The 23,027-nt window shown below is 47.4% G+C and overlaps 1 protein-coding gene across 2 annotated transcripts in view; it reads left to right on the top strand.

Annotated features, from left to right (window-relative positions):
• The window catches only part of LOC122390253 (T-box transcription factor TBX1-like), a 28,683-nt gene extending 8,974 nt beyond the window's left edge, over nt 1-19,709 (top strand). For both annotated transcript variants that reach the window (XM_043382991.1, XM_043382992.1), the window contains exons 2-8: nt 4,253-5,387; nt 7,585-7,701; nt 8,935-9,097; nt 9,807-9,968; nt 10,233-10,300; nt 18,986-19,140; nt 19,420-19,709. In XM_043382991.1, the coding sequence (XP_043238926.1) occupies nt 4,253-5,387; nt 7,585-7,701; nt 8,935-9,097; nt 9,807-9,968; nt 10,233-10,300; nt 18,986-19,140; nt 19,420-19,490 (1,871 nt within the window). In that variant the 3' untranslated portion in view covers nt 19,491-19,709. The remainder of the gene's footprint in view (nt 1-4,252; nt 5,388-7,584; nt 7,702-8,934; nt 9,098-9,806; nt 9,969-10,232; nt 10,301-18,985; nt 19,141-19,419) is intronic.
• The last annotated feature ends 3,318 nt before the right edge of the window (nt 19,710-23,027 follow it).

Raw genomic sequence — 23,027 nt, 5'->3', positions numbered from 1 at the left:
ACAAGTTTGGTACCCTCAAGGTATCTAGAGCATCTGTTCACGAGTGTGGAAACCAAAAATGAGCCTGATCTGACTTGTAAGACGGCGGCCAGAGCCCAAAATGTGAACAAGCCAAAGTGCTAATAATTTTTACTTTGACCTGACCTGTGACGTCATCGGTGACCTCGAGGTCAATGAAATTAGGTTTCGCTCGACAGTTTTTCCGGGGCTATCAGACGCCGTTTGAATTTTGACGATCGGCCCAGTAGTTTCGGAGTTAGGAGGGGGGGCTATGAATAGCCCCCCCCCCCCCCCCAGTAGGGCGTGTTATACACAGACCCCAGTGGGGCGCGGGTTAAGGTGCACATGGCAGTGTACACAATACCTAATGCGCAGAGGGCCTACACAAAAACAACATGATACGTGTGCACTATGATGCACAGCATTGTACCCTGATTATTTGAATGTTCTGATCACTCAACATTCAGGACTCAGGAGACCATTTTTGAATGTCACATTTATTATACATCACTTGTCAAACAAGAGCATGATGACACATATTTTGACAAGCAATCATGGTAATATTCCAATAAGTTGGACACCTCCCTGGGCGTCATTTTCCAGGAAGGTACCTCTGCAGGTGTTGTGGTAGCTTAGGTTGAATTGGGTTAAGCTACGTCGTCCACTCCAGAAGTTTTGAGACTGCCCTCGTAAAAGCCCTATTAACAGTGCTAGATTCTTGTCGCTTTCATATGTCCTTACCACAGTTGTCATAAACGTACTTGCATAATATTGTTTTTCTACGTTGGAAGAGACGGCTAGGGCATCACCCTGAACACGGCAAGTCACACGCGGCTTGTCACAGTGACCAATGTACAGCATGGTCAGGCTGTTAGTGTCCTCACATGTGAGGACGACTTTGAGGGTCGCAATGCAATACAATTTTGTGATTAGCTTGATAAAAATACCCCAGAAACATTTAGAATTGACTCTTCAGTGACTTGAGACGAAACCTGGGTGTATTTTTACCGATCCAGACACTAAGAGACAAAGTGTTCAATGGAAGCACACTGACTCCCACAGACCCAAGAAAGCCAGAAAGAGCAGGTCCACTGGGAAGCTCATAATAATCCCGTATTTTGACAAAAAGGCATTATATTCATTAGCTGGGTCCCGTGCTCGGCCAGATGATTAACAAGGAATGGTTCCTGAAAGTTCTGCGGGAGTTGAGCAAGGGAATTCGCCACAAAAGACCGGAACTCTTCAAATTTGGCCAGGGGCACCTGCACCAGGACAACGCACCCACCCACAAGTCCATCATGGTGACGAGCTAACTAACACAGATGGGCATCAAAACTGTCCCTCATCCTCCCCACAGTCCAGATCTGGCCATCTGTGGCTTCTGGATGTTCCCCAGACCGACAGAGAAGCCCAGGGGACGCCGGTTGGAGGATGTGGAGGAGACGAATGAGGCTGTGACAAAGGCCCTGGGCACCTTCACTTTGAAGGACTAGCAGCGGGCCTTCAGGAAGTGACCGGAGCGCTACAACAAGTGTATTAAACTCGGGAGGTCTCATTTCGAGAGTCAATGAAGTTTCAAGCTTTTCTGAAACAACTAACTGTCTCTACTGAAAAAGTCTCAAAACTTCTGGAGTGCACCTCGGGTGAAGTAAGGCGGTTAGGACCAGGTCAGACCGTAAGGCCTGGTCAGGTTGATTTTAACCTCTCATTCTAATTTGACATAGATACCTATTACCTATGTTTTTGCTCTAGACTGAACTTCATTAGGTAATGAGTTCATTTTGTTTTGTTTTTTATCTGTCTTGTTTTGTGTTTTTGTCCCTTATGTTTTGCCCCATATGCAAGGGTGGAGCTTTTCCAAGGAAGGTGGTGGGGCAAAAAGCCGTCAAACCTGCAATGCTCGGTTGTTAAGTTAGATTATGATTTATGTGCAACATTGCATCAGTTCTTTTAATTACAGAACTAACATTTTGAACTATACAGACATTTCATAGCTCCTCAACGCGAACAACATAGTGGTTTGCTAAGCAACGAAGTTCTACAAATCAGCAAAAGTTGGAGGGGCAGAACGCTATTTTTTTCTCTGACAGCTTCGTAACATGTTACGAAGGCACCAAAACTACTTCAGTACAGGGTGTAACGAAATTATCCGGGCATCTATTTTTTCGCCATATCTGTTTGCACAGTTTCCTAATCCTTTCTGATGTTAGAAGTGGGAATATTGGATGAATACGTGACTCTGCTATCGGTTTTTCAACTCAGCAGTGACCTGACCTTGTCATGTGACTGTTGCTCTGAGTAGGAGTCGATTCACAGACGGGTTCACATGGTAGTTTTCGTCCAAGGCAGTTGCGAGAAAGGGATACAATGTCTCCTTTCGTGGTAAAATTGCATGGTGGCATCCACGGCGTCATGAGCCAGAAGCTGGTCTGCCAGCAGCTGGACATCAGCAGCAGCCAATTGCACATCTGCCTGAGGCGTAATAAGCTGGGACTTCGGTGGCAGACTCAGCCCGGTCGCGACCACAAAAGCCGCCCTTTGTCAAGTGGTGAGGAGAGTCATCAAGATAGCGGCAAGAAAACGGCACCAATCAATCCGCAAATTGACTCGAATTCTTACCAACTCAGATAATAAGAGATCCCATATCATGGTTTACCGCTACCCGCCCTTTTGAACTTGGTTCTATTGCCCTTCAAACTGAAAAAGACAACGAAACTGACGGGAAAATAACCAGTTCACCACCTTTCGCCTCACGCCAGATCGCGTCCACTGGTTGAAGAAAGATAAGGGTGAGGTGGTCTGGTTGGATGGGTAGCCGTTCGAGCTGTATTATCCTTTGAACCGTCAAATCGGCCATGTATGGGCGGCCAGCCGCTCGAACTTGCTGGCCTTCGCCGCCGTCAAACATCCGGACAATATCCAGAACTGGAGCATGTTCAGCTGCTTAGCGATCCTCCAATAGGACATAGTGTCATAAAATACCGCGATCAGCGTCAAGTATTACCGGAGCAACATACTGGCCAATGAATGCAGTTGGAGGCGCTCAACCAGACGGTATAGGAGGGCTCGGTTTCTGAACGCGCACTGGTGCCTGATTCAAGCCACGCTGTCTTCATGCGGGGCGGCGCGCTACTTAAAAGTCCCTAAAAGAACGGGAAGTGATGCCGATAGAACCTTCAATCATTCTGGGCTAACGCTTATGACTTGGAAAGAAGTCGCGATCCCAATTCAATCGAAAACCTGTGGGCTCTTGTTCAGTAGGTGACTGAAGAGACGCCCGCCACAAGCACCGCCCAACCGCAGGCACAGGTTTAGAGGGCGTTGGTCCGCATCAAAGCCAGTGTGCTGGAGAATCCAGTGGCTGAAATGCTCCAGAACGTTCGCCACTGTGTTTTTATGAAAGGTGGCTTCATGCTCAGTTAAAAGAAAAAGTACCAGAATGTTTTGCTTTTTAATTACAGCGGGAAGAAAGGTGTCCGGATAATTTCATTACACCCCTGTAATGTTCAAATGGTTGCTAAATTCGAAATCAGCTCGAAAAACTAGCCTAGAAACATGTAAAACTCGAAAGAGTGAACCGAGGTCATCAAAGGTCATTGAGCTGACCTGACCTTCAGGTGACCTTGACACCCAACCTAATGCATGGGACCAGCATCATATCACATGTTTCAACGCTTGAAACCACGTAAAGACTGCAAACGCGCGGCTAATGCGAGCCGACATACGCCGAATCGCGATTCGGGCCAAACATGGTCTCGAGAAATAGGTCACAGGTCAAAGGTCATTTGGGTCAGGGTCATGAAATTTTCAGGGTAGGTGTAAAATTGATAAAACCGGGGGTATTGAAAGTTTCGTCGCGATCGGACGGTTTTACGCGAGTTACTCAGGAAAAACCGATGGGGTCCGTTCAACGCCTCCCCCTATACGAGCGAGGGAAAAGCGCCACCAAAAAGCAAAAGTATGCACATGCGATAACCTATACTGCGAAAAAAGGTGCATCATTTTTTAACGGCGCCGACAAATTGTAATTACCCCAAGCTCAGGCAGATGTATGGTAGAAAGAAGGTAGAAAATACCCCAAGTGAAATACACTACGGCGGAAATAAAATACCTACGGCGGAGCTCGGTTGCAATTTGTAAATACGCGGGCCGCTCATACTGAGATTTTCCCGTTATATTGAAAAGACTCGCTTCACGTATCGCGCTCGCTCGTAAACATCGATTCTTAATTATGTGCATTCATCCATTTCAGATGAAAACTACGTTCTTCAAAATCCCACCGATGGCCTTGCAGAAGCTGGCGGTATTTTCAACCATGCAATGTATGCCCCATTTGGAGGTCAGCCAGCATTATCAGCTAGAGCGACACGGAGTCCGGCGGACGGGAGAAGCAGTTGGTCTCCAAGTACCATCGCAACACGAGGCATCGGGTCAAATGAAGTCAACCAGCTGCCAGCACGGTTCAACAGATCACCCTCTGACTGGAGCGAATTCGGTGCGCCGTCAGACCAGCTCGGAAGAAAGGCCAGTACACAAAACATTCTACGGAAGGATGGCCGCTTCTCCAACACTACAGCAAATCAAGGATTGATATTCTGCGAAAGTCCGAACGTTTTGCAGCCAAGTGATCACAGCTCGGGTATCCCAGTCTCGAGCCACTCTACTGCCCCGGGTGATGATGGTGGCCAGAACGACCGGGTGCCTCCCAGGCACGCTGCCTCTGCCACCTTTACCACCGATTCATACCCAGCCGCGGACCCTGCCATGGACCTTGCCGTTGATTCCTCCAGGCACCTGCAATCGAATCCGGGATCATGTTCCTTCGTCCGATCACCAAGCTCTCCAGGCGCCCGCCGAAGGGTGAGTCCAAGTCCAGCACGAGGTACCGAAGAGGGTGCATCCGACTCCGGAACGGGAAGCGGTGACGATGATGAGCATGAGGATCTCAGTGCCTTCGCAGCCCCGAGATCAGGTGGAATGTCGAGGCATCCAGTGCCGTCCGGGCACCCTCCCCAGCAGAGCACGTCTAGTCAATTGTCTGAGCAGAAAAGGACGACTTCAACATCTTCAGCGGAGCAGGCACGACTCCCGCCGTCGTCGCCAGTTGCTGATATGTCGCCAAAGACAGAGCCTGAGCCGGACCGAGTGACGCCTACTGAGCCGACCCCGGTAGCGGGGCGAGACGTGGCCCCAGTAAAGCCAGAGCTATCCCCGACGACATCACGAGACCAGGTTCCCCGGTTTCCTGGCGGGTTGGGAGCGGCGCATGAGGAGCCCAAGGACCCCAGTCTGGCGGCGCTGGGTATCACAGCGGAACTATGCTCCAGAGATCTGTGGCTGGAGTTCCACGAACACGGCACTGAGATGATCATCACCAAAATGGGCAGGTGAGTTGATGAGGTCCGAGGGGGACGGCAGAGTAAGCTTCTTTGGGGCTTCAATAAATCACTTAGGCTAATAGTTAATTGAACACCCGTTGAACTTCACAACGAAAAGGCAGAAACTATTCGGCGAGGCTTAAACAAATAAAGAAGTTGTACTTAATTCGTTATCACTTATCTACCTACATTGTCTATATTTGTGTACGTTATCTTAATCCGACCTTTTTAACAAAGTTATTTGTTCAAAATTTGAAACCAACCATTGCGCTAGTACCCGGACGCCAGAGGTCGTCCGTTGAACTCAGGACAAAGCAATTGGTATTTTTGCTTTTCGTGGCGGTCAGCATGGCCTGTTTTTCGGCTAACATGTTGTTATCGGTAGGTCGTTGAAAAAAGCCTGCAACTACTTGCATATTCAATGTTTTTCTTTTAAAAGCAAGTCATGGAAGCAAACCTAACTGCTGGTGCGATTTGTAAAAAGTTAAGTTGACTGCAGTGGCGTATCTGCAGGATCTTAAAAGGGGAGGCCAAACCTGCTCAAGATGCCCCATCCTTGCCTTAGGGGTCCCAGTAGTAGCATACATAACCCACGCCCGAGTGCGGTTCTTTGCCAACTTCCCCATGGCAAGTTGGCAATATTCAAACTTCAAACTTGGCATTCTTTTTTAGAATACCGAGTTTTTAGGCACCGCCAAAGCGGCCCCTGGGGGGCCCACGCTAGCCTTTGGGGGCTCGACCTCGGCCTCTGAGGGCCCTCAAATGGCAAATTAAGATAGTTTGAACGCGGTTTGACTAATATATGCTTGGGACAGTACTTCGGATCAGGCCCTGCAAGATCGTTTCTCCTGGAGCACTCAAGTGGCCCAGAGCGCCCACTTGCTTGTCTGAAGTCAAAGGGGGAGGCCATGGTCTCCTGGCCTCCCCCTGGATACGCCACTGGTTGACTGACACATGAATCGCTTGGACAACTGAACTTTTACTGTTTGGTCATCATTTTTGGACATATTGCTTAGACAGTAGACACAGTGCCGTTTCCCTTTCGTTCAATTTTCTCTGCTAACGCCTATATTCGCAAATGCAAACGCTACTAAGTTTCAGGAAAATGTTGCGTTCAACGCTAGCAGCTCATGAATGAAATGCCAGATGTCGACTGCCCAACCTGTCAAAAGGTTCGATTAAATTGATCTCCAATGTTATTTTAACACACTGTGAGTACATGACAGACCCGGCGGTTCAAACAACTCCAGCCGTGGCCTCTGGGATGCGCTCGAAGATTGACGAGAAGTCTTCTCGGGCAGTTGGGGACTGCAATCCTACCAGCCCGAGCTGTATAGCGCCGGCACCACCGGGCGACGCTGGGCCCGCCCCGACCTGCCGCTCCCCACTCGGACCGCGCCACAGCCGCCCCGCTGCGCCGCCCATCGTCTCAGCGCGTTATTCACGCCGCGCCACGCCGGTAGATCGCGCCGCTCCTCGGCCGACCGGCGGCCATCAGCATAACTCGCCGATCGGCCACGTCGGCCGCGGGGGGCTCAATTAGGTTTTTAGTGGCGGTGCTGGGCCAGGTGTGGTGTCGGCCGGCGCGGGGGTCGGAAACAAACCGGACCGAACCACCGCATGCGGCTTCATATCAGTTTCATGAATGGAAGCGTAGGGTCTGTGGAGTGAGCGTGAGACACGGTTTGGAATGTTTTGGGCTGACGGCACGTCGTCATTGGCAAAACATCGTAGATTCATGCCGTTCAATGGCTCATATCGTTAGTTGTTAGGTGTTGTTTTTTCGTTATCGTTAGTTACTTTTTGATTTGTAGAAAAACCACTACCGCAAAGCCCATTGGCAGCATATAACGAGTGGTGCAACATTTCGAATGGGGCTCCCACGGCCGGTTGGCTGGACAAGATAGCGGACCCCAACGAGGTTAGAGTGGGAGGGGGAAACCACCACTGATACTATGGCGTCACGCCATAGTATCATTTCTTTTCGTACGCCAGGTACAGTGCTTAAAAATAGGTATCGTCTTAGGAGCTGGGACCTACTCCCCCCCCCCCCCCCCTGGGCTGCCAGTAGCAAGATCATTAGGTACTGATTCAGACGAAGCGCACCGATACTGTTGTTGCTGTTTTACATGTCAGTACAGCACAGAGCACATGCTTGGCTTGGAGAACAGTTTTTACCAAGCACTGCTTCCCGGGGTCGTTTCAGACGCATGTTCCCAACTGTGAAGGTGCGTCTGCACGGCCTGAAGCCGTCTGACTCGTACATCGTCTACATGGACATTGTGCCAGTGGACGACAAGCGCTACCGCTACATCTACCACAGGTGGGAGAGCCAGACTATGTGTTTGCACGGCCCGGAGCTCAACAGTGCATAATCCAAACACGTTGTTAGCTGCTGGTACCAACTGTTATGACTTATGCTATTGGAAAGAATTCACCACATGCCAGAAACCGTGCAAATTTCAGGTGATTTGAAACATGTTGCGATATCGATTTTCAAGAATCGAGAATACTAATAATCGAATCGTATACAGAGTAAAATGTAAATGTCGTCTCTGTTGATACTCGTAAGTAATTCAATAACGGTGGATCCTAATTAACACTTGCGAATTACTGTAAAGTTGCGCAATGTTTCAATTCCCATTTGCAGTTGATCATGGTTGTGACGATGGCGAAATGGTGACAAGCTGCTATCTATCTGCACTCTGAAGTGACAGACCCTCGGCCTGACGCTAAGGTCAGAAATGTGAGCCACTGACCTTTGAGTTCGTCCTCTGAACGGATCTGTCATATTCCGCAAGTCATCCCGACCCATGATGCAGAATGGGCGCAATAGGCGTCAAATTGCTGAGCGGTGACCTTCCTTTGACATAAACTGCTGGTGCAGTTTTGAGAATTTAACCGTTGCATGATTATTCGCATTTCATTCGTTGCTATCAATTATCATCCCCGATTATGGATACGTCGCTAAGGTTCTCCACTATTATGAAAACTGATTGCTATCTACGTAAAACAGATATTGTGCGACTTCGAGGCAATATATAAACTAAACAGCACATGGGCGCAGTGCACAATGTCACATACGAAATTATCCAATACTCTAACGATTATGCGTATCTACCTAAATGGAAAAGTTTAGCAAGGGCCCGTTACACAAAATACATCTTTGGTTAGACGAATAAAATGTTATGTAACAGAGAAGGTTTTCTTTAGGTTCTTTTTATATTTTTGCCAAGCCCGTCAACTACTAACCAGTTCTGCTACAATGTGTGACTCGCTTCCCAAATATCGCTTCGTCATCCATGCATCCGTTCCGTTCGAACAAGTATTTTCACTTCAGAAGTTGGCTTGATTTTGGTGTTTGGCTTAGTTTTAGTTGATATTTGGTTTGGTACCGGCTTTCTAATTATGTATAACTAACTGACTGGGCGGTGGCCGGTTGAGAGGACTCTCTTGCTGACCTGTATCTGTCCTATTGTATTTTACATTCATGAGCGATCCACATTATTAAATTGCGTGGCGATTGACTAATGACTACCCACTCGGATGATCCCAGCTCGGAGTGGGCAGTGGCCGGTCCTGGCGACTCAGTCATCGGCCCCAGTCGGTACGTCCATCCCGACTCTCCGGCCCTGGGTCGACTCTGGACGTCACAGGGCATCGTCGCGTTCGACAAACTGAAACTGACCAATAGGAGGGTCGCATGCAGCCCAGCACAGGTGAGAGTGTATCCAGCTCAGCGAGAGGGTGCACCGGGCACTGACTGGTGAGAATCCACCCAGTACAGTGATACTAGCCGTTTTTACGACGGGCTATCCGGCGGTGCACCTAATTTGACCAAATGTGCACCTAATCTCTCTTACAGTAAATATCTTTATTCTATGAATTCATTTAAGTATTTTAATCGATGATCCTCTCTGATAATATGACAAAGCAGGCATATAAGCAATTAGTGCAACCCTAGCTGATTGCTACTAAGAGACACACTGAACCTAATTTGACCAAATCTGCACCTAATCTGCACCAGATATGCACCAAATGTGTACCAGATGGCCGTCGTGAAAACGGCTGCTGTGCACTCGACACATTCCAAAGGGTGCACCCGGTGCAGGGGCAGACTGCACCCGACACTAGTGTAAGGCTCTTCTGCAACCACCATGATGCTTAGCGACAGTACCGACAGGCATTCATAATGATAAAAATTGTAATAAAGCTTGAAATGCCATTTACCAGAGGGAGGGCTCAGCACGTGCACGACATAGGATCATGGGGACGGTTGACCATGACTAAGCGAACTCGGATAAGCCAAAGATATGGGTTGAATTTGAACCATTGTTTGAAGATTAAATGTAAGCGAATTTATTGACTTTAGAGAATATGGCATTGGATAAGTTTTTATCCTTCTAGCGCATTACCATTCTCTTTCAGATTTCTCTGCATTCCATGCAGAAGTACCGGCCTCGTGTTCACGTGCAGTGGACAAACGACCTGGTGACCCCCGTTGAAGAGCAGATTGACCTGCGCAGGTCACTGACCTTCTCCTTCCGGGAGACAGAGTTCATCACGGTTACAGCCTATCAAAACCAAGAGGTAAATGTTTGTCGCTGATCTGATACTGTAATAGATGTCTGGTTTCCATGGATTTGTGTGTGAATCGTATGCTGTATTTGCATGAGCTAAGCTAGCGACAATCGCACAGTTTTGTGTACGCACAGCCGTGAGCCGACGAATGTATGGGAATACCAAAACTGACCAAAACATATATTGTGTATGCTACGTTGCATGTTCAACGTGTTGTGTTGCTCGTGATGGATTTTCTGTAGGTTATAGCCGAAATTTATATATCATTCGCAGATAACACGTCTGAAAATCGCCAGCAACCCGTTCGCCAAGGGTTTCCGAGACATCCCCGCCAGCAAACGGTCAGTTCTTGGGGGAAGGAGGGAGGGGGCGCTCAGCGATTGGATAATAGATATGTGAATATTGCGGGCTAGATCATGCGTTAATTCATTCGCTACTTCTCTACTTAAAACCGGCGACCCTTTGGGTTTTACCCAAGTTACTCAAACTCTGAATATTATTTTAAGCCATTGAGGTCGTCAGCTACTGTTTATTCAAACTTTTTAGTAACGCTTATCAGTTATATAAGTGCATGACTTCCAAGTGCATGATGAATTCTGCATTGCCTACACATCAAATGCATCTGTGGTGAAGATGAGGTGTCAGTTTCGCTATCGGCTTGCCGCTACTGACCAGTCGGCGATAGTTGTCCCCTCTCGACGCGTCATTCTCGTTCAACATCCTCACAGGAAAGATCTATGAGTCATCAAAGGCTCGTTGTGCTCTGTTGTAACGTGTGAAGGCCGCTGTTGGCCTTTCCACCGAGTACCGGTTGAAGAAAGCGCCCGTTGTGAGCGCCGGCTGCCGGTATCCCGATGTTTTCTGACACCTTTGACAGCTCAGTTCTCGGTAATGACACATTCATCGGGTTCGGTGCAGGGGTCGGCGGTGCCGGCGCGCCGGTGGCGTATCTGGCGCTGCCGGTGCGGCGCGATGGCCGCCTGTTGACCGAGCGCGGCGATAGCGGCGCGGCCGACTGACAGTACTGTTGGCACGGCCGGCGGCGCCGCTGACCGCCAGATAGCCGCACACTCCAGCCGGCCGGCCGACAAATGAATTAAGCTCTCGTGGCAATCAGTGTTTGAGCGCGGCGCGGCCGGCTGCCGCTGCGCCAGAGAACAAAGGCGGCGACGAGTGGCGCCCCGCGCCGCGCCGCCGCCGACAATTCTATCGCTGATAGCCGTCGGCCGGACAAAAACAGCACCTTGGCCGGCCGCGTCATGAGAGTGTGGAACGGCTGCTCGGCAGATATAGCTCCCGGCAGCTCGGCCGTCACCGCACCGGTAGTGCTGTCAAGTGCGGCACAGATTTGGGCAGCGGGACAAATATGATCATGTTGAATGATCATTGGATCCCATTGCTCTGTCGCCTACTGCTACTTACACAAATGACCGATCTGAAACGATAGTTGAAGGAAGGAGCTGAGAAAAAGCAATTATCAGTGACGTGGCACTTTTGCCACCTCATGCTGCTTCCGGCTACCGGCACTAGCAGAGGGTGGCAACTGTTGTAGATCAGCAAACAAATACCGATAAAAAGGTCCACAAGATATATTGTTTTATATGAAAAAAAAATTGTGTGTAAATAAGAAGTGGTTAGGATTAGTACGATTTCTGCATCAGTTCTCTGCCGATTATGACTGATAATTTCGCCTAGCTCTCGCCGAACTTATCTTTTTTTCATTTACATCTGTATTTCCGGTTTTCAAAATTCTGCAACTATTTATGCATAATTTTGACCAAAGATATTCTCCTTTCTGTGCAAAAATTTGGATTGCAGACACTGTAAAGCTGCCATTTGTCGCAAAATCGAGCCCTTCTATCAAAATTTCTGCAAAATCGCGTCCCTCCATCTCCGGTCCCGTTTCCGACTTCCCCGCTCCGAACTCACGACAATAATCGAATATCAGTTAATGTCACACTCACAATCATGTTCACGTTCGTTCATCCGCTATAGTTCTCCACTTAAAGCCCTTTGGATACCCGGGCTATACCCAAGCTCTGCCCGTCGTAAGACGGGGCATTTTAACTCATTTTGTCTCCAATCCAACCGGGTCACTTTTCACAATATAAATTAAATTTGATACCCTTGTGCCTTAATATCAAATTTTATTCAAGATAAAAATGAGTTACTCCATTGTCTCTGCCAACGTCACAGGTCAGGTCAAAGTATTTTTTTTATTATTGGCCATTCGTACATGATAAATGCATACATATTACATACACGTGCTGGCAGTGATTAAAATGCATATTCCCGATGGCTGTGTTCTTTCTCTGAAGCCATATGTCTTCATAACTATAAGCCTGAAATGGCATAGGTAACTCCACGCCACTCTTAACCCTCGCCGGACCTATAGGTTTTATACATACGCGCCGGCCGAGGGGGGCGGGCCCGACCCCCCTCGCCTTTTCGCTCCTGGTGGAGCTAGCGCATCGCGGAATAAACGAGCGTGTGCGCCGTTACGAGACGCAGAGATTAGTACCCGATTTTAAGGTCCTAGGTCAACCGGTGACCTCTGAGGTCAGGTCAAGTGCCCCAAGGTACGGTTCAGTTTTTGGTGAATAACCCGCACCCCACTGGGGGGGGCTATTTATAGCCCCCCCTCCCGTTTTTCTTGAATAACTTCCAAACCGCTTGACGGATCGACGCCAAACTTTCAGTACCTTTGGCTGCATCAATTTGACACCTTGTGTCAAAATTTGAACTTCGTAGCTGCCATAGGTCGGCCGGAAATGACGTCAAAGTGACGTCATGTTCGTCCGATTTCGACGCAAAACATTGAACCACGGCAATCGCTCCCAAGAGCTCAGTTTTTAAGCTAGATCCAATTTCTTTGCATGAAAGGACTCAGAATTGACCGCGCTATCAAACTGCTATCTCGGATTTTCAAAATTTTGAATATTTTGAAAATTGTTTATAATAATATTCAAAATTTATATTTTTATATTTTTTTCAAAAAGTTTTTGACTTTTCGGAAAAACCGGAATATATGTGACAAAACGCATGATTATGACTAACTCTAGCAAGTTTTAGCTAAATATCTTCAAAAATGGCCAAGTTATACGCATTATTGCAAAAAAAAATTCACAATTATTAAATTTTCAAATCAATTTTTCAGTACGTATTTGGCATCGTACACCAATATAAATGGCACCATCGTGTTCCTGAGCTCAAACTGCATCCATTAGACACCTTTTTTATTGAAAATTCTCAACTTCAAAATTTGACCTTTTTTGACCTGAAAGTGGCCTGACCTAAGCTAAATTCGACTCAAAATGACCTCGAATGACACAGACGACATCAAATTCGAAATCTATGGCCTAAATGGACCATAAAACATGTGTCACGTGACCGACGCATGATATAATATTTTCGTGACCTGTGATGACCTGACCCTGACCTGAAAATCAAAGTACAAGTTTGGTACCCTCAAGGTATCTAGAGCATCTGCTCACGAGTGTGGAAACCAAAAATGAGCCTGATCTGACTTGTAAGACGGCGGCCAGAGCCCAAAATGTGAACAAGCCAAAGTGCTAATAATTTTTACTTTGACCTGACCTGTGACGTCATCGGTGACCTCGAGGTCAATGAAATTAGGTTTCGCTCGACAGTTTTTCCGGGGCTATCAGACGCCGTTTGAATTTTGACGATCGGCCCAGTAGTTTCGGAGTTAGGAGGGGGGCTATGAATAGCCCCCCCCCCCCCCCAGTAGGGCGTGTTATACACAGACCCCAGTGGGGCGCGGGATAACTTCGCAAAAAACGGCCGCAGAGCTGCGATTTTGGCAGCATCGTGTTCGCCTCGCTCAGGCGCGTCGAATGATATACTTTTTGTCCGGGTCAGGTCAACTTGGGGTGTTGACCTCAGGTCAAGGTCAGGTCAGCACCCGCAGGTCACGAAGTTGGTCGAAAGAGGTCATGTCGCATATCATTCGATTCGGCAGATCTTCCTGAGTCCATTGAAGGCTTCCCCGACTCGCTAGCTTAATTTGATCAAGAGTTATTGACGAAAAACTAATATGACCTTGATGACGTCATAAATGACGTCACGCAAGGTCAACATTGCAAAAGTGACGCATCTTACCTTGCAAGGAGTGCATCAAATCACGATTCTGTGTGCTTGAGATAGTTGGAGATCGTTCCCGGCGCCACAATAGCAGTTTTCATTTTTCCCCATTGACTTACCTATAATGGTGAGGTCACGAAAATGACCTGACCTCATATGACCTTTAGGAAAAATCCGAGATAAACAAGTTGTGAGACTCATATAGGATACTAGATCCTGCAAGTTTCATTTCCCTGTGACATCTCCTCTGGCAGTGGGGGCGTCGCGAAGTTGCGACATCTGAAGACCGTGCAGAGGTTCACTTATGACGTCATAGGTCAGTGACCTGACCTGATCCAAAAATGCGGTTGGTGTCAAAAGATCCGGCTTGAATCAAAAGTCAGGTATGCCAAGTTTCAGCTCTCTATCGCCAGCGTGTTCGGAGCTATCGCGAAAAAACCTATGGGGGTCGGCACCCGCCCCCCCCCCCTCGGCCGGCGAGGGTTAAGTCTTATTTTTAAGTCATGTTCGGCTAGCTTTCATAACTCCTAAAATATCCTTAAAATAAGCATAAGTAAGACTGATGTTGAAAGGAGCATCTTCTTAAAGTTCGGTTACGATATTTTCACCATTGTAGTGTAGGAGATGTCGAGAGACGAGGAAAGAAATCAGCAAAGCCGGCGTTTCCCTGATCATCTTCACGGAAACTTCTGACTCCAACTCCCTAGCGCCTCCAGTAGTCAATTTTGTGGACTCGTCGTCCTGACTGCACCCCCGGAGTCATGGGCAGTCGCTCTCGACATCCGGCCACCTTTTGTCTGCACCATGCAGACACTCAAGTCCAACCGCCACTTATAGATTCTCACCTCCCAACCGCCAATCCAATGTCCGGCAATAATCCACTGTCTGTCCGACAGGCGACGCAACTCTGACCAGTCACTGAGCTTCTGTTTGCCGAGGCTTTGGGATACATTAGCGGGTACTAAGTCTAAGTGGCCTGACGCCGCTGGGCTATCGCAGGATGAGCATGTGTCTACAGACACACGACACACATGAAAGTGCGAGCGCCGACACTATCTTGGGGCGAACTCCAAACTGTGCCGGCTACATGGGTTTGATTTGTTTTCGCCACGTGCCCTGTTTGTACGCACTTGTGCGACGCCTCCGACTCACTTCACATATTTATAGATGTGTCTTTGGTTATCGGAGAGCGTCTTCAGCGTAATGCATTAGTTAGATCACGCCCTAGGCTTTCAGGGACAAGAACACTACAAAAAGGACCAAGTAGCGACAGAGATTAATTGCATTGGATTAATATAACATTGGTAGACCATGCATCACTGTGAATATTATTTTCCGTTAGTGGCTAATGTACCTTATAATGAATCTATGCAAACATGAAACAGATGCAGTGAATTGGAATTTTTGGCATCTCATCATCCGTTGGGGGAGACTGGGGTAGTTTGAGCAGTGAGGTAATATGATCCACGTCGATTTTCACACCGGTTATATGATCCACGCCGAGGTTTTCTAGCTCGTGAAAGTAAACTGTCGAGATTTTGGCAATTTGTTAATGCTTCTTATACAAAGCAAACCAGGCTCCCATTTTTCTTGTTGAGCACCGATGCATATATCCGCTAAGGCTTTGAGTCCATAACGGCTTCTAGAAACAAAATGTTTTACCTACTATTGTGCGCATAATTATGCGAATTTAGTCGTAAATGGGGCAGGATGAGCCACGCTCTAATGCACATGCAATAGGTACGATGCTACGATGGATTTTGTTTATGCCTGAAACCTCATTATTTTGCTACATGCTTGTTAAAAAGTTAGTTTTGGCCCACTTTTGACTGTGATATAATAAGTTTAATCCAACTTATTTCCTTGCATGATGCTATATCCCAAGCACTTTAATAAAACTTTAAATTTGTTGATTAAATAAATGAGCGCAAGGGACCAAGCTATTATTTGATACATGAATTAATTTAGAGTTCCGCGCGTTGTATGGCGTCAAAGACTTAAAGAAGTGAGGCTCAACGTACACCGTTTTCCCTTACATTAGTGACGCGTTTTAACAAAAAGTAAAAAAAGAGCATGTTTATACGCAAAAGAGCAAAAGAGCATGTTTATACGCAAAAGAGCAAAAGAGCCTGCGCACCTAAGCAATTCGTTTACAAACAAGCCTAAGCAAACATTGATGTTTTATGTTTTCCACAAAGTGATGAATCTCCTTTCATTGCTCTTACACAGAAACGGGATAAGTAAAATTCAAATGAGTAATAGAGCCATTCTTACAGAATCAGCAATCATTTGTAAGACTTTAAAACAAACTTCCACATAGCCACAAACTTCAGTTGCGTCTATCGCTTATTTATAAGTACAAAAGAAGGATGCATTGCTCAATGTTGTATGCGTGGTAACACACAACAGATCCTGTCGTCTTATAATTGCTCTTCCGTTTATGTTTGTGGAATGGAACTTGACTGTGTCCTTGTCAAGTCATTATCGAGATTATAACTGGTGATTGCAGGCAAGGTGACGAGGCTTACCGTACTTTTAGTGGGTACGAGTGGGTGGCGCCATTGCAGGTACTCAGAACATCTCCGGACAACAGACGCCTTGTATATAATGGCACTGCATGTCGTATCAGGAACGATCGGTGAAGATATATCCGAGTGCCTACTGTACAGATTTTCGAGGACCACTGGTCAGCAGGCCTTTATGCTCGTATGTAAGTACACACGGAAAAAGTTGAGCCCTGATAATTGGTATTTCACTCCCTACTTGAGTTGTTTGAGTACTGTCTTGTTCTTCTTTTACGTATACATACAGCCGGACGCTTCGGGATTTCGTCAAAAGATATTTAAACTTTAAAACACTTTCCACTCCAGCTTTCTTTTGAAGGACGTAAAGGGGCCACAGCGCATCGCCCACAGTCATATGTTCTGTAATGTCACAATCATTATTTCAACAACAACAAAAAATGTGTATAGGTGCATAAAAACACTAAGGTCAACAGAGTTCTTTGTCAAGACCTTCCGATCAAATTGAGCTAGCGAGTTCGAAAAGCCACCAATGGACTCGGCAAGAGCTGCAGAATCGAATGATATGCGATATGACCTCCTTTGATCAGCTTCGTGACCTGAGTGGCCTTGCCTGTCCTTGAACACAGGTCAACACCTTAAGGTGACCTCACCTAACACAAAGCATTTCATGCGACGCGCTTGAGCATGGAGAACACTCGCGGCTCTGTGACTATTTTTGGCGAAGTCATGATTTACCAAAACCGAATCCGTACTCAGGGACATTTGACCTTACCTCAGCTACAATCGGTTGACGTGATGTAAAATCGGATACCAGTCGCTGCGTGTCGTAACGGTGCATACGCTCGTTTTTTTTCGCGAGGCTCTAGCTCAATTAGGGACGATCCCTTTCTCCCAAGCTTTCGGATAAAGGGGTCGTATATCCTCCCTCGACCAATGTAGGGGAAGCCGGGGGAAGCCCGGGCGCGGGGGAAGCCCGGCCACCCCGTTTCCGGCTAAATTATTCACAATAAAATGCTCAACTGTTTGTCCTTACAGCGTGGCAGCTTACAACGCCAGCAAAAAAGTTAAGGCTAACAAAAATTGCATATTGTTAAAGTTATAGCGCAAAAATGATATTTTAAGGGTTTTTAGCTAAAAAGTGAGATATGTTGCACTGTTAATGTTATACCATACAGTACTAATATTTATACGAATGTTATGTAAGGACCGTTTAAGTGTTTGTAGTGAGGGGTGACGAGGCAGACTGGCTTAAGTATGACATTTTTTTCGAATATCGCTGTTCTAAAATGAAAATTAGCACATTGGGGTAACCCCGGGCGAGTGGCCAAGCTTACCCCCAACCGAGAGCAAGGCCACTAAACCACTGTTTTCCATGAGATAATAGGTACTGAGCAGGTTTGGTTTACACCTAGATCAAAGATAAATTTCGAAAATAAACATGTTATCATAGACAAAGCCAGTCATGTCACTTAAGGTCAACTAGGGTCAAACTACGTTTTTGCAGATAACGCGACAGACAATGAAGCTAGAGCTTCAAAAATGGTGTCGTTGTGTTCTTCTTCATCAGCCGAGTTGAATGATATGCAATATGATGCATTAAGGTAAAAAGAAAAATAAATTTTAAGGAATTTTGAAATACACATTTTTTGTCAATTTTGCATCATGATTTGCATTGACCTGTACTGTATATGTGGTAGACGCTAGCTAAAATACCAGTAGTGACATAAACGCTAAGATATCCAGAGCTTATCAGTACCTTAATATTTCACTTTCCGTTAATATTTGGAAGACACATAATGGTTTCATCAACTCGTTGTAAAGCGCTGGGGAGGTGGCCGGCGTTACCCCTATGCCGGGCTTACCCCAGAAAAATCAACACTTTTTTAAAACTCGATTTTCTCAACCTTATACTTATTCCACGAAACCGAATTTTTGGGAAAACACGGCCAATGAACTTAGCTAGCTAACAGGATACCAACATTTTATACAGCACGTATGGTATGTAATAAAAATGAAAAAGAGCTTACTATGCCGGGCTTCCCCCGGCTTCCCCTAAAACTAAAAAGCCAATGTAGGTACCTAGTATGTAGAAAACCAGTGGGTTCGGCGAGGGTTAAGAAAAAAATGCCTTTAACATTTTAAATGAGTATGAAATGATATATTTCTTATTCAGCGACACTATAAGCAAGGTATGAGTAAAAGGATGCTCTTATTTACAAATTAAGTGTGGCAAGTTTGGACATAATGGGTATAGGGTGTCATAGACCTCTGCATACAGAGGTCTATGTATGTGTCATGTGTGCATCCTTTCCCAGTTTACCTATATATTTTCAACACGTATAAATGTTATACTTTCACTCAGCAGTTGAAAATATCACTCGTTTTTTCTGTTTTCAGCCAGCGGACACCATCGAGCGACAGCTCCGGCAGCTGCAGCGGCGGCGGCAGCCAGAAGGCATCCAAGAGAGCACGTCAGGTGGCGCCGCCTAGCAGCGGGCTATGGAACTACAGCTACCCCCTGCCGGCCACCCACCCTCACCTGTTCTGCATCGGTAAGCATTATAGAACCGTCAGGCGTCAGGACGACTGAGGAGTGAGGAGCGATTACAATACAAGGATGTGGATTAGGCGGTCCTGAAGGTGAATGTGACGAGTGCTGTGACATGAACAGAACTTACTAGAATTTCTACATAAAACGCAGCAGCACCATCTATGGAAAGACACCTCCAGGGCAACAAACGAAAACAAATAAAAGTTGTATTTTCCCGCTTTTTAACGTTGCTTGTAACTTATTATCACACGATATAAATCAATGTCAATGCATGTTCCAGATCCGTTCTCTCCCGTTGCGCTGCTGCAATCGTACAGTCTGCAGATGCAAAGCCAGTACGAGAAGCGGTGACCCCGGCAACGACAAGTTCTCGCTGTCGCCGCTGGGTGGCAGCACCGCTGCACCCGCGATGGCGGAATGGTGATACCTCCTGGTGAATCGTGTACAAATCTCTGTGACATGGGAGACGAGACGATGCTGGATTACGATTTACGAATGGGAAAAGATGTGTTGTGGTCGCTGAGCAGTTGACCGAAATCTTTATAATATCTTTAGGACGTAAAAAAGGGCGATGATGTTTTAGGTGGGTATGATGTATTGTAAGAGCTTTACCTCGCTGTTGTTTATTTTGCAAACGATTACGGAACTTTTATGTAGAATGGTTACTGGTTAGCAAATACAACAGATTCTTTGAAAATATTCTTACAAAATCGTGTTTGAATTGCACTGAATGAAAAGCAAGTGTCAACGATACCTACTTTGGTCAGGCCAAGGCAAGTATGTATAGTGAGTTTTAATTGATGTATCTATGTTGAGAGCCGCTATCATAACACATTAAAGCCTCTCACGTGTAAAATAATATATTGGACAGATAGTTTCTCGCAATATAATTTTGATGTTTCACGAAGCTTGTGAGACCTATAACAATTGATTAATTGTTTAGCAGCAAATGCAACACATGAACTAAAGTAAAAGAAAAAAACGCCTGTGCAAATTATTGTTTCCTGGTTGTGCGTGCACGCGCAAGTTATTTGAGTTATTTGGGCTATTTGGGTTATTACACGGGTTATTTGAGCTACCACCCATGGGTGGTAGCTCAAAATGTGTTTGATAGGTATATATGTCCCATCACGCATGCACGTCAGCAATCGAAGAACTGTTTGTGTGTGTCCTGACTGCGAATGTCAAGTTAACTTTGATCTAAGATGATGTGGGTATATTCATGCAATTGGGGTAGGTCAGGTCAGGTCTAGAGTTGCAAAATTTCCCTACCGCACTACCGGCATGCCGGTAATTTTTCACTACCGCAGGTTTTTTCGTGGTATATGGCATGTCTTGCCGGTAGCATGCCGGTACCTATTTTTGATTTTGTGCAAAATAAAAATTATCAGCATATGATTCAAACTTTGGACACTAAGAGGCTCTCAAATTGTAATAGCAGCAATATAAGCCACTGCAAGATACATTTTGTGGTAGAAGTTCCATTGCTAAGGGTAGGGGTAATACATGGACCTCAGCATTTCACAGGCTTGGTTATAATTATAATTGTTAAAAAAGTAGATGTTGAACTCGCTTCCTCAGCTAGGAACATGGCCGAATCTGTACCTGTCACCGACGAAAGTGCTCGGACCAACCCGCGCTACCGCTGTGCCGCCGTGATAGCCGGCCGGCCGCCGTGACACCGCGGCGCCGCCGCCGCTCGCTGCAGCCGTCCCGCCGCCGCACCGCCGTCACCCCGTCCAGACTCAGGATGAGTTGTGAGGCATTGTGCAGGGCGGGGCCGCGAGCAGACGCGGCCGGCGGTCGGTACGCGTGCCGCCGACGCCGCCGAGACGCAGCAGCGCCGCGGCCGCCACCGAGACCGAGATATAAATTAAAGACACGTCGTTTTAAGGCACGTAGGCCGCCAAGCTGGCGCCTTCAGCCACCTCTCCGCTGCAGTGCAAGTTCGCACTCGTTTTGCACACGTATTAAGCATTGCGTATAAAATGTGGGTCACGTACGACCCCGGCAGAGTCTCACTTCGACCGTCGCGCTGTGCGCACGGACTGATCTGCCCCGCTCGACGCCTCGCCCGGCTGAGCGGGGACAGAGTACAGAAGCACGCGCGCAGACCGACTCTCCTGCGCGCAGCCGCGCCCGGCGGGGCAGTGTCAGTGCTTCAGATTGTACAGCGAAAGTGAATGGTGCTCCGTGTCTGCGTGTTTCATCTACCGGTTTTCTTCACAACTGCTTCCGCTTCTTGCTTCGCGTATACTTCAATAAATCCTCTACGGGAAATCTTCACGTCTATCTACTACTGAAAATCGCCGAATATCAAAAACCCAGGAGCTCACATAGCAGGCGGGCGGGCTACGAATGTCGCACAAACTCACCGAATAAAATACAGTCCACATCCAACCAGAAAAGAACTCCGAGCGACAGTTTGTCGGCGACATTTGCTGGTCCTCCGGGCCGGATCCTGAACTATGGCAAGTGGAGAAGCAAGCCCGTCTCTAGAGCGAATGGGGGAAAGTGACAAAGAAGAAACCGCTGACATGGAAGAAGTACCAGCTGAACCAGCCGCTGCAGGTCAAGGACAAGCTGCAGTGACAACAGTCCAAGAGGAACCACGAGAAGGCCAATGCTCCAACGGGGAGTGGCGGCATCTCAGACAGGTGAGAGGTCGTCATCGGGCGGCTCTCACAAGGATTTTCCGGCGCGCTGAAGCTCTCGTGACAGATAGAGCCTCACGCGTCCAGTTTGGAAATATCCGCAGAGAAATGGACAGCGCTTTCCAAGCGTTGATGGCCGTTCACGAATGTATCTCTGGATACACGCAGAGTGAGGAAGAAAAAGAAAATGAGGCTCAGTACTTAAGCGAAGTTCGTACGGAGAAAGATAGAATCGAGGAGAAAATCGAGACTTTCATGACAAGCACCACAGACGAACTACAGCTGACCTCTACGAGACAGACTGACTTCAGCGAGGATGGAGGAGGGCAACCTGAAGACGGCTTGGGACGCTCAGTGTCACGCATGACCCGTAGCGTCGCTCGCCGAGCAAGGTCACAGGTCAGTGGCAGCTCGGCGGCCTCTCATGCATCAGCTGAAGCCAGGATATCATCCAAACTGAAGGAGTTGCGTGTGCGCCAGCTGGAGCGAGAAAGGACACGAGAGCAAGAGCTGCGCGAACAAGAACAAAGGATAAGGCAACAAGAACAAAAGATAAGGCAACAAGAACAAGAACTGCACTACGAGAGAGACCTTCAGAAAGCCAGAGATGAAGCTGAAGCTGCCCGACTGGAGGCGGACCTGAGGGAAGAAATGGAAGACGAGCTCAATGCAGACAGGCGAGACGATTTTGTGGATGAAAATCTGGGAGAACCAATCACCGAGAAAAGCGTTTCTCAAAGGCCGAACTGCTCCAGATCACAACTTCGTTTCTCCGAGCCAGTCTCCATTACGCCCAGAGAACCTCTAGAACCTCTAACCGAAATCAGAGAAGAACCTCCGCAACTGGAACCTCCACGAATGGCGCCCAGTCCCGGTATGTCCACAAGCCAGACGTCATGGATAGATCAGCTGCGACCGACAGCTGCACCACGTCCGGCTCCTACGACATCCGCGTTCACTAAGAGCATCCCCCGTCTCCAGCTGCCGACCTTCTCAGGCAAGCCGTCTGAGTGGCCGCGCTGGGTCGGACTGTTCCGAGCGCTCGTGCACGACCAGCCATCGCTCAGCGACGCGGAAAGAATGGCTCATCTGCAAGCGTCAGTGATGGGACAAGCGCAAGAAGCCATCGCTGGCATGTTATTTGACGGCAACCTTTACCAACAAGCCCTCAAAACTCTACAAGATCGTTTCGGCCGAAGCACGGATGTGATTAAGGTACATCTCGAGAAAGTGT

The sequence above is a fragment of the Amphibalanus amphitrite genome, unplaced genomic scaffold (genome assembly GCF_019059575.1).
Source record: "Amphibalanus amphitrite isolate SeventyFive unplaced genomic scaffold, NRLGWU_Aamphi_draft 000388F_arrow, whole genome shotgun sequence".
Taxonomy (NCBI): domain Eukaryota; kingdom Metazoa; phylum Arthropoda; class Thecostraca; order Balanomorpha; family Balanidae; genus Amphibalanus; species Amphibalanus amphitrite.
Note: the sequence above shows the minus strand (reverse complement) of the source record. Positions and strands in the feature narration are given on the sequence as shown.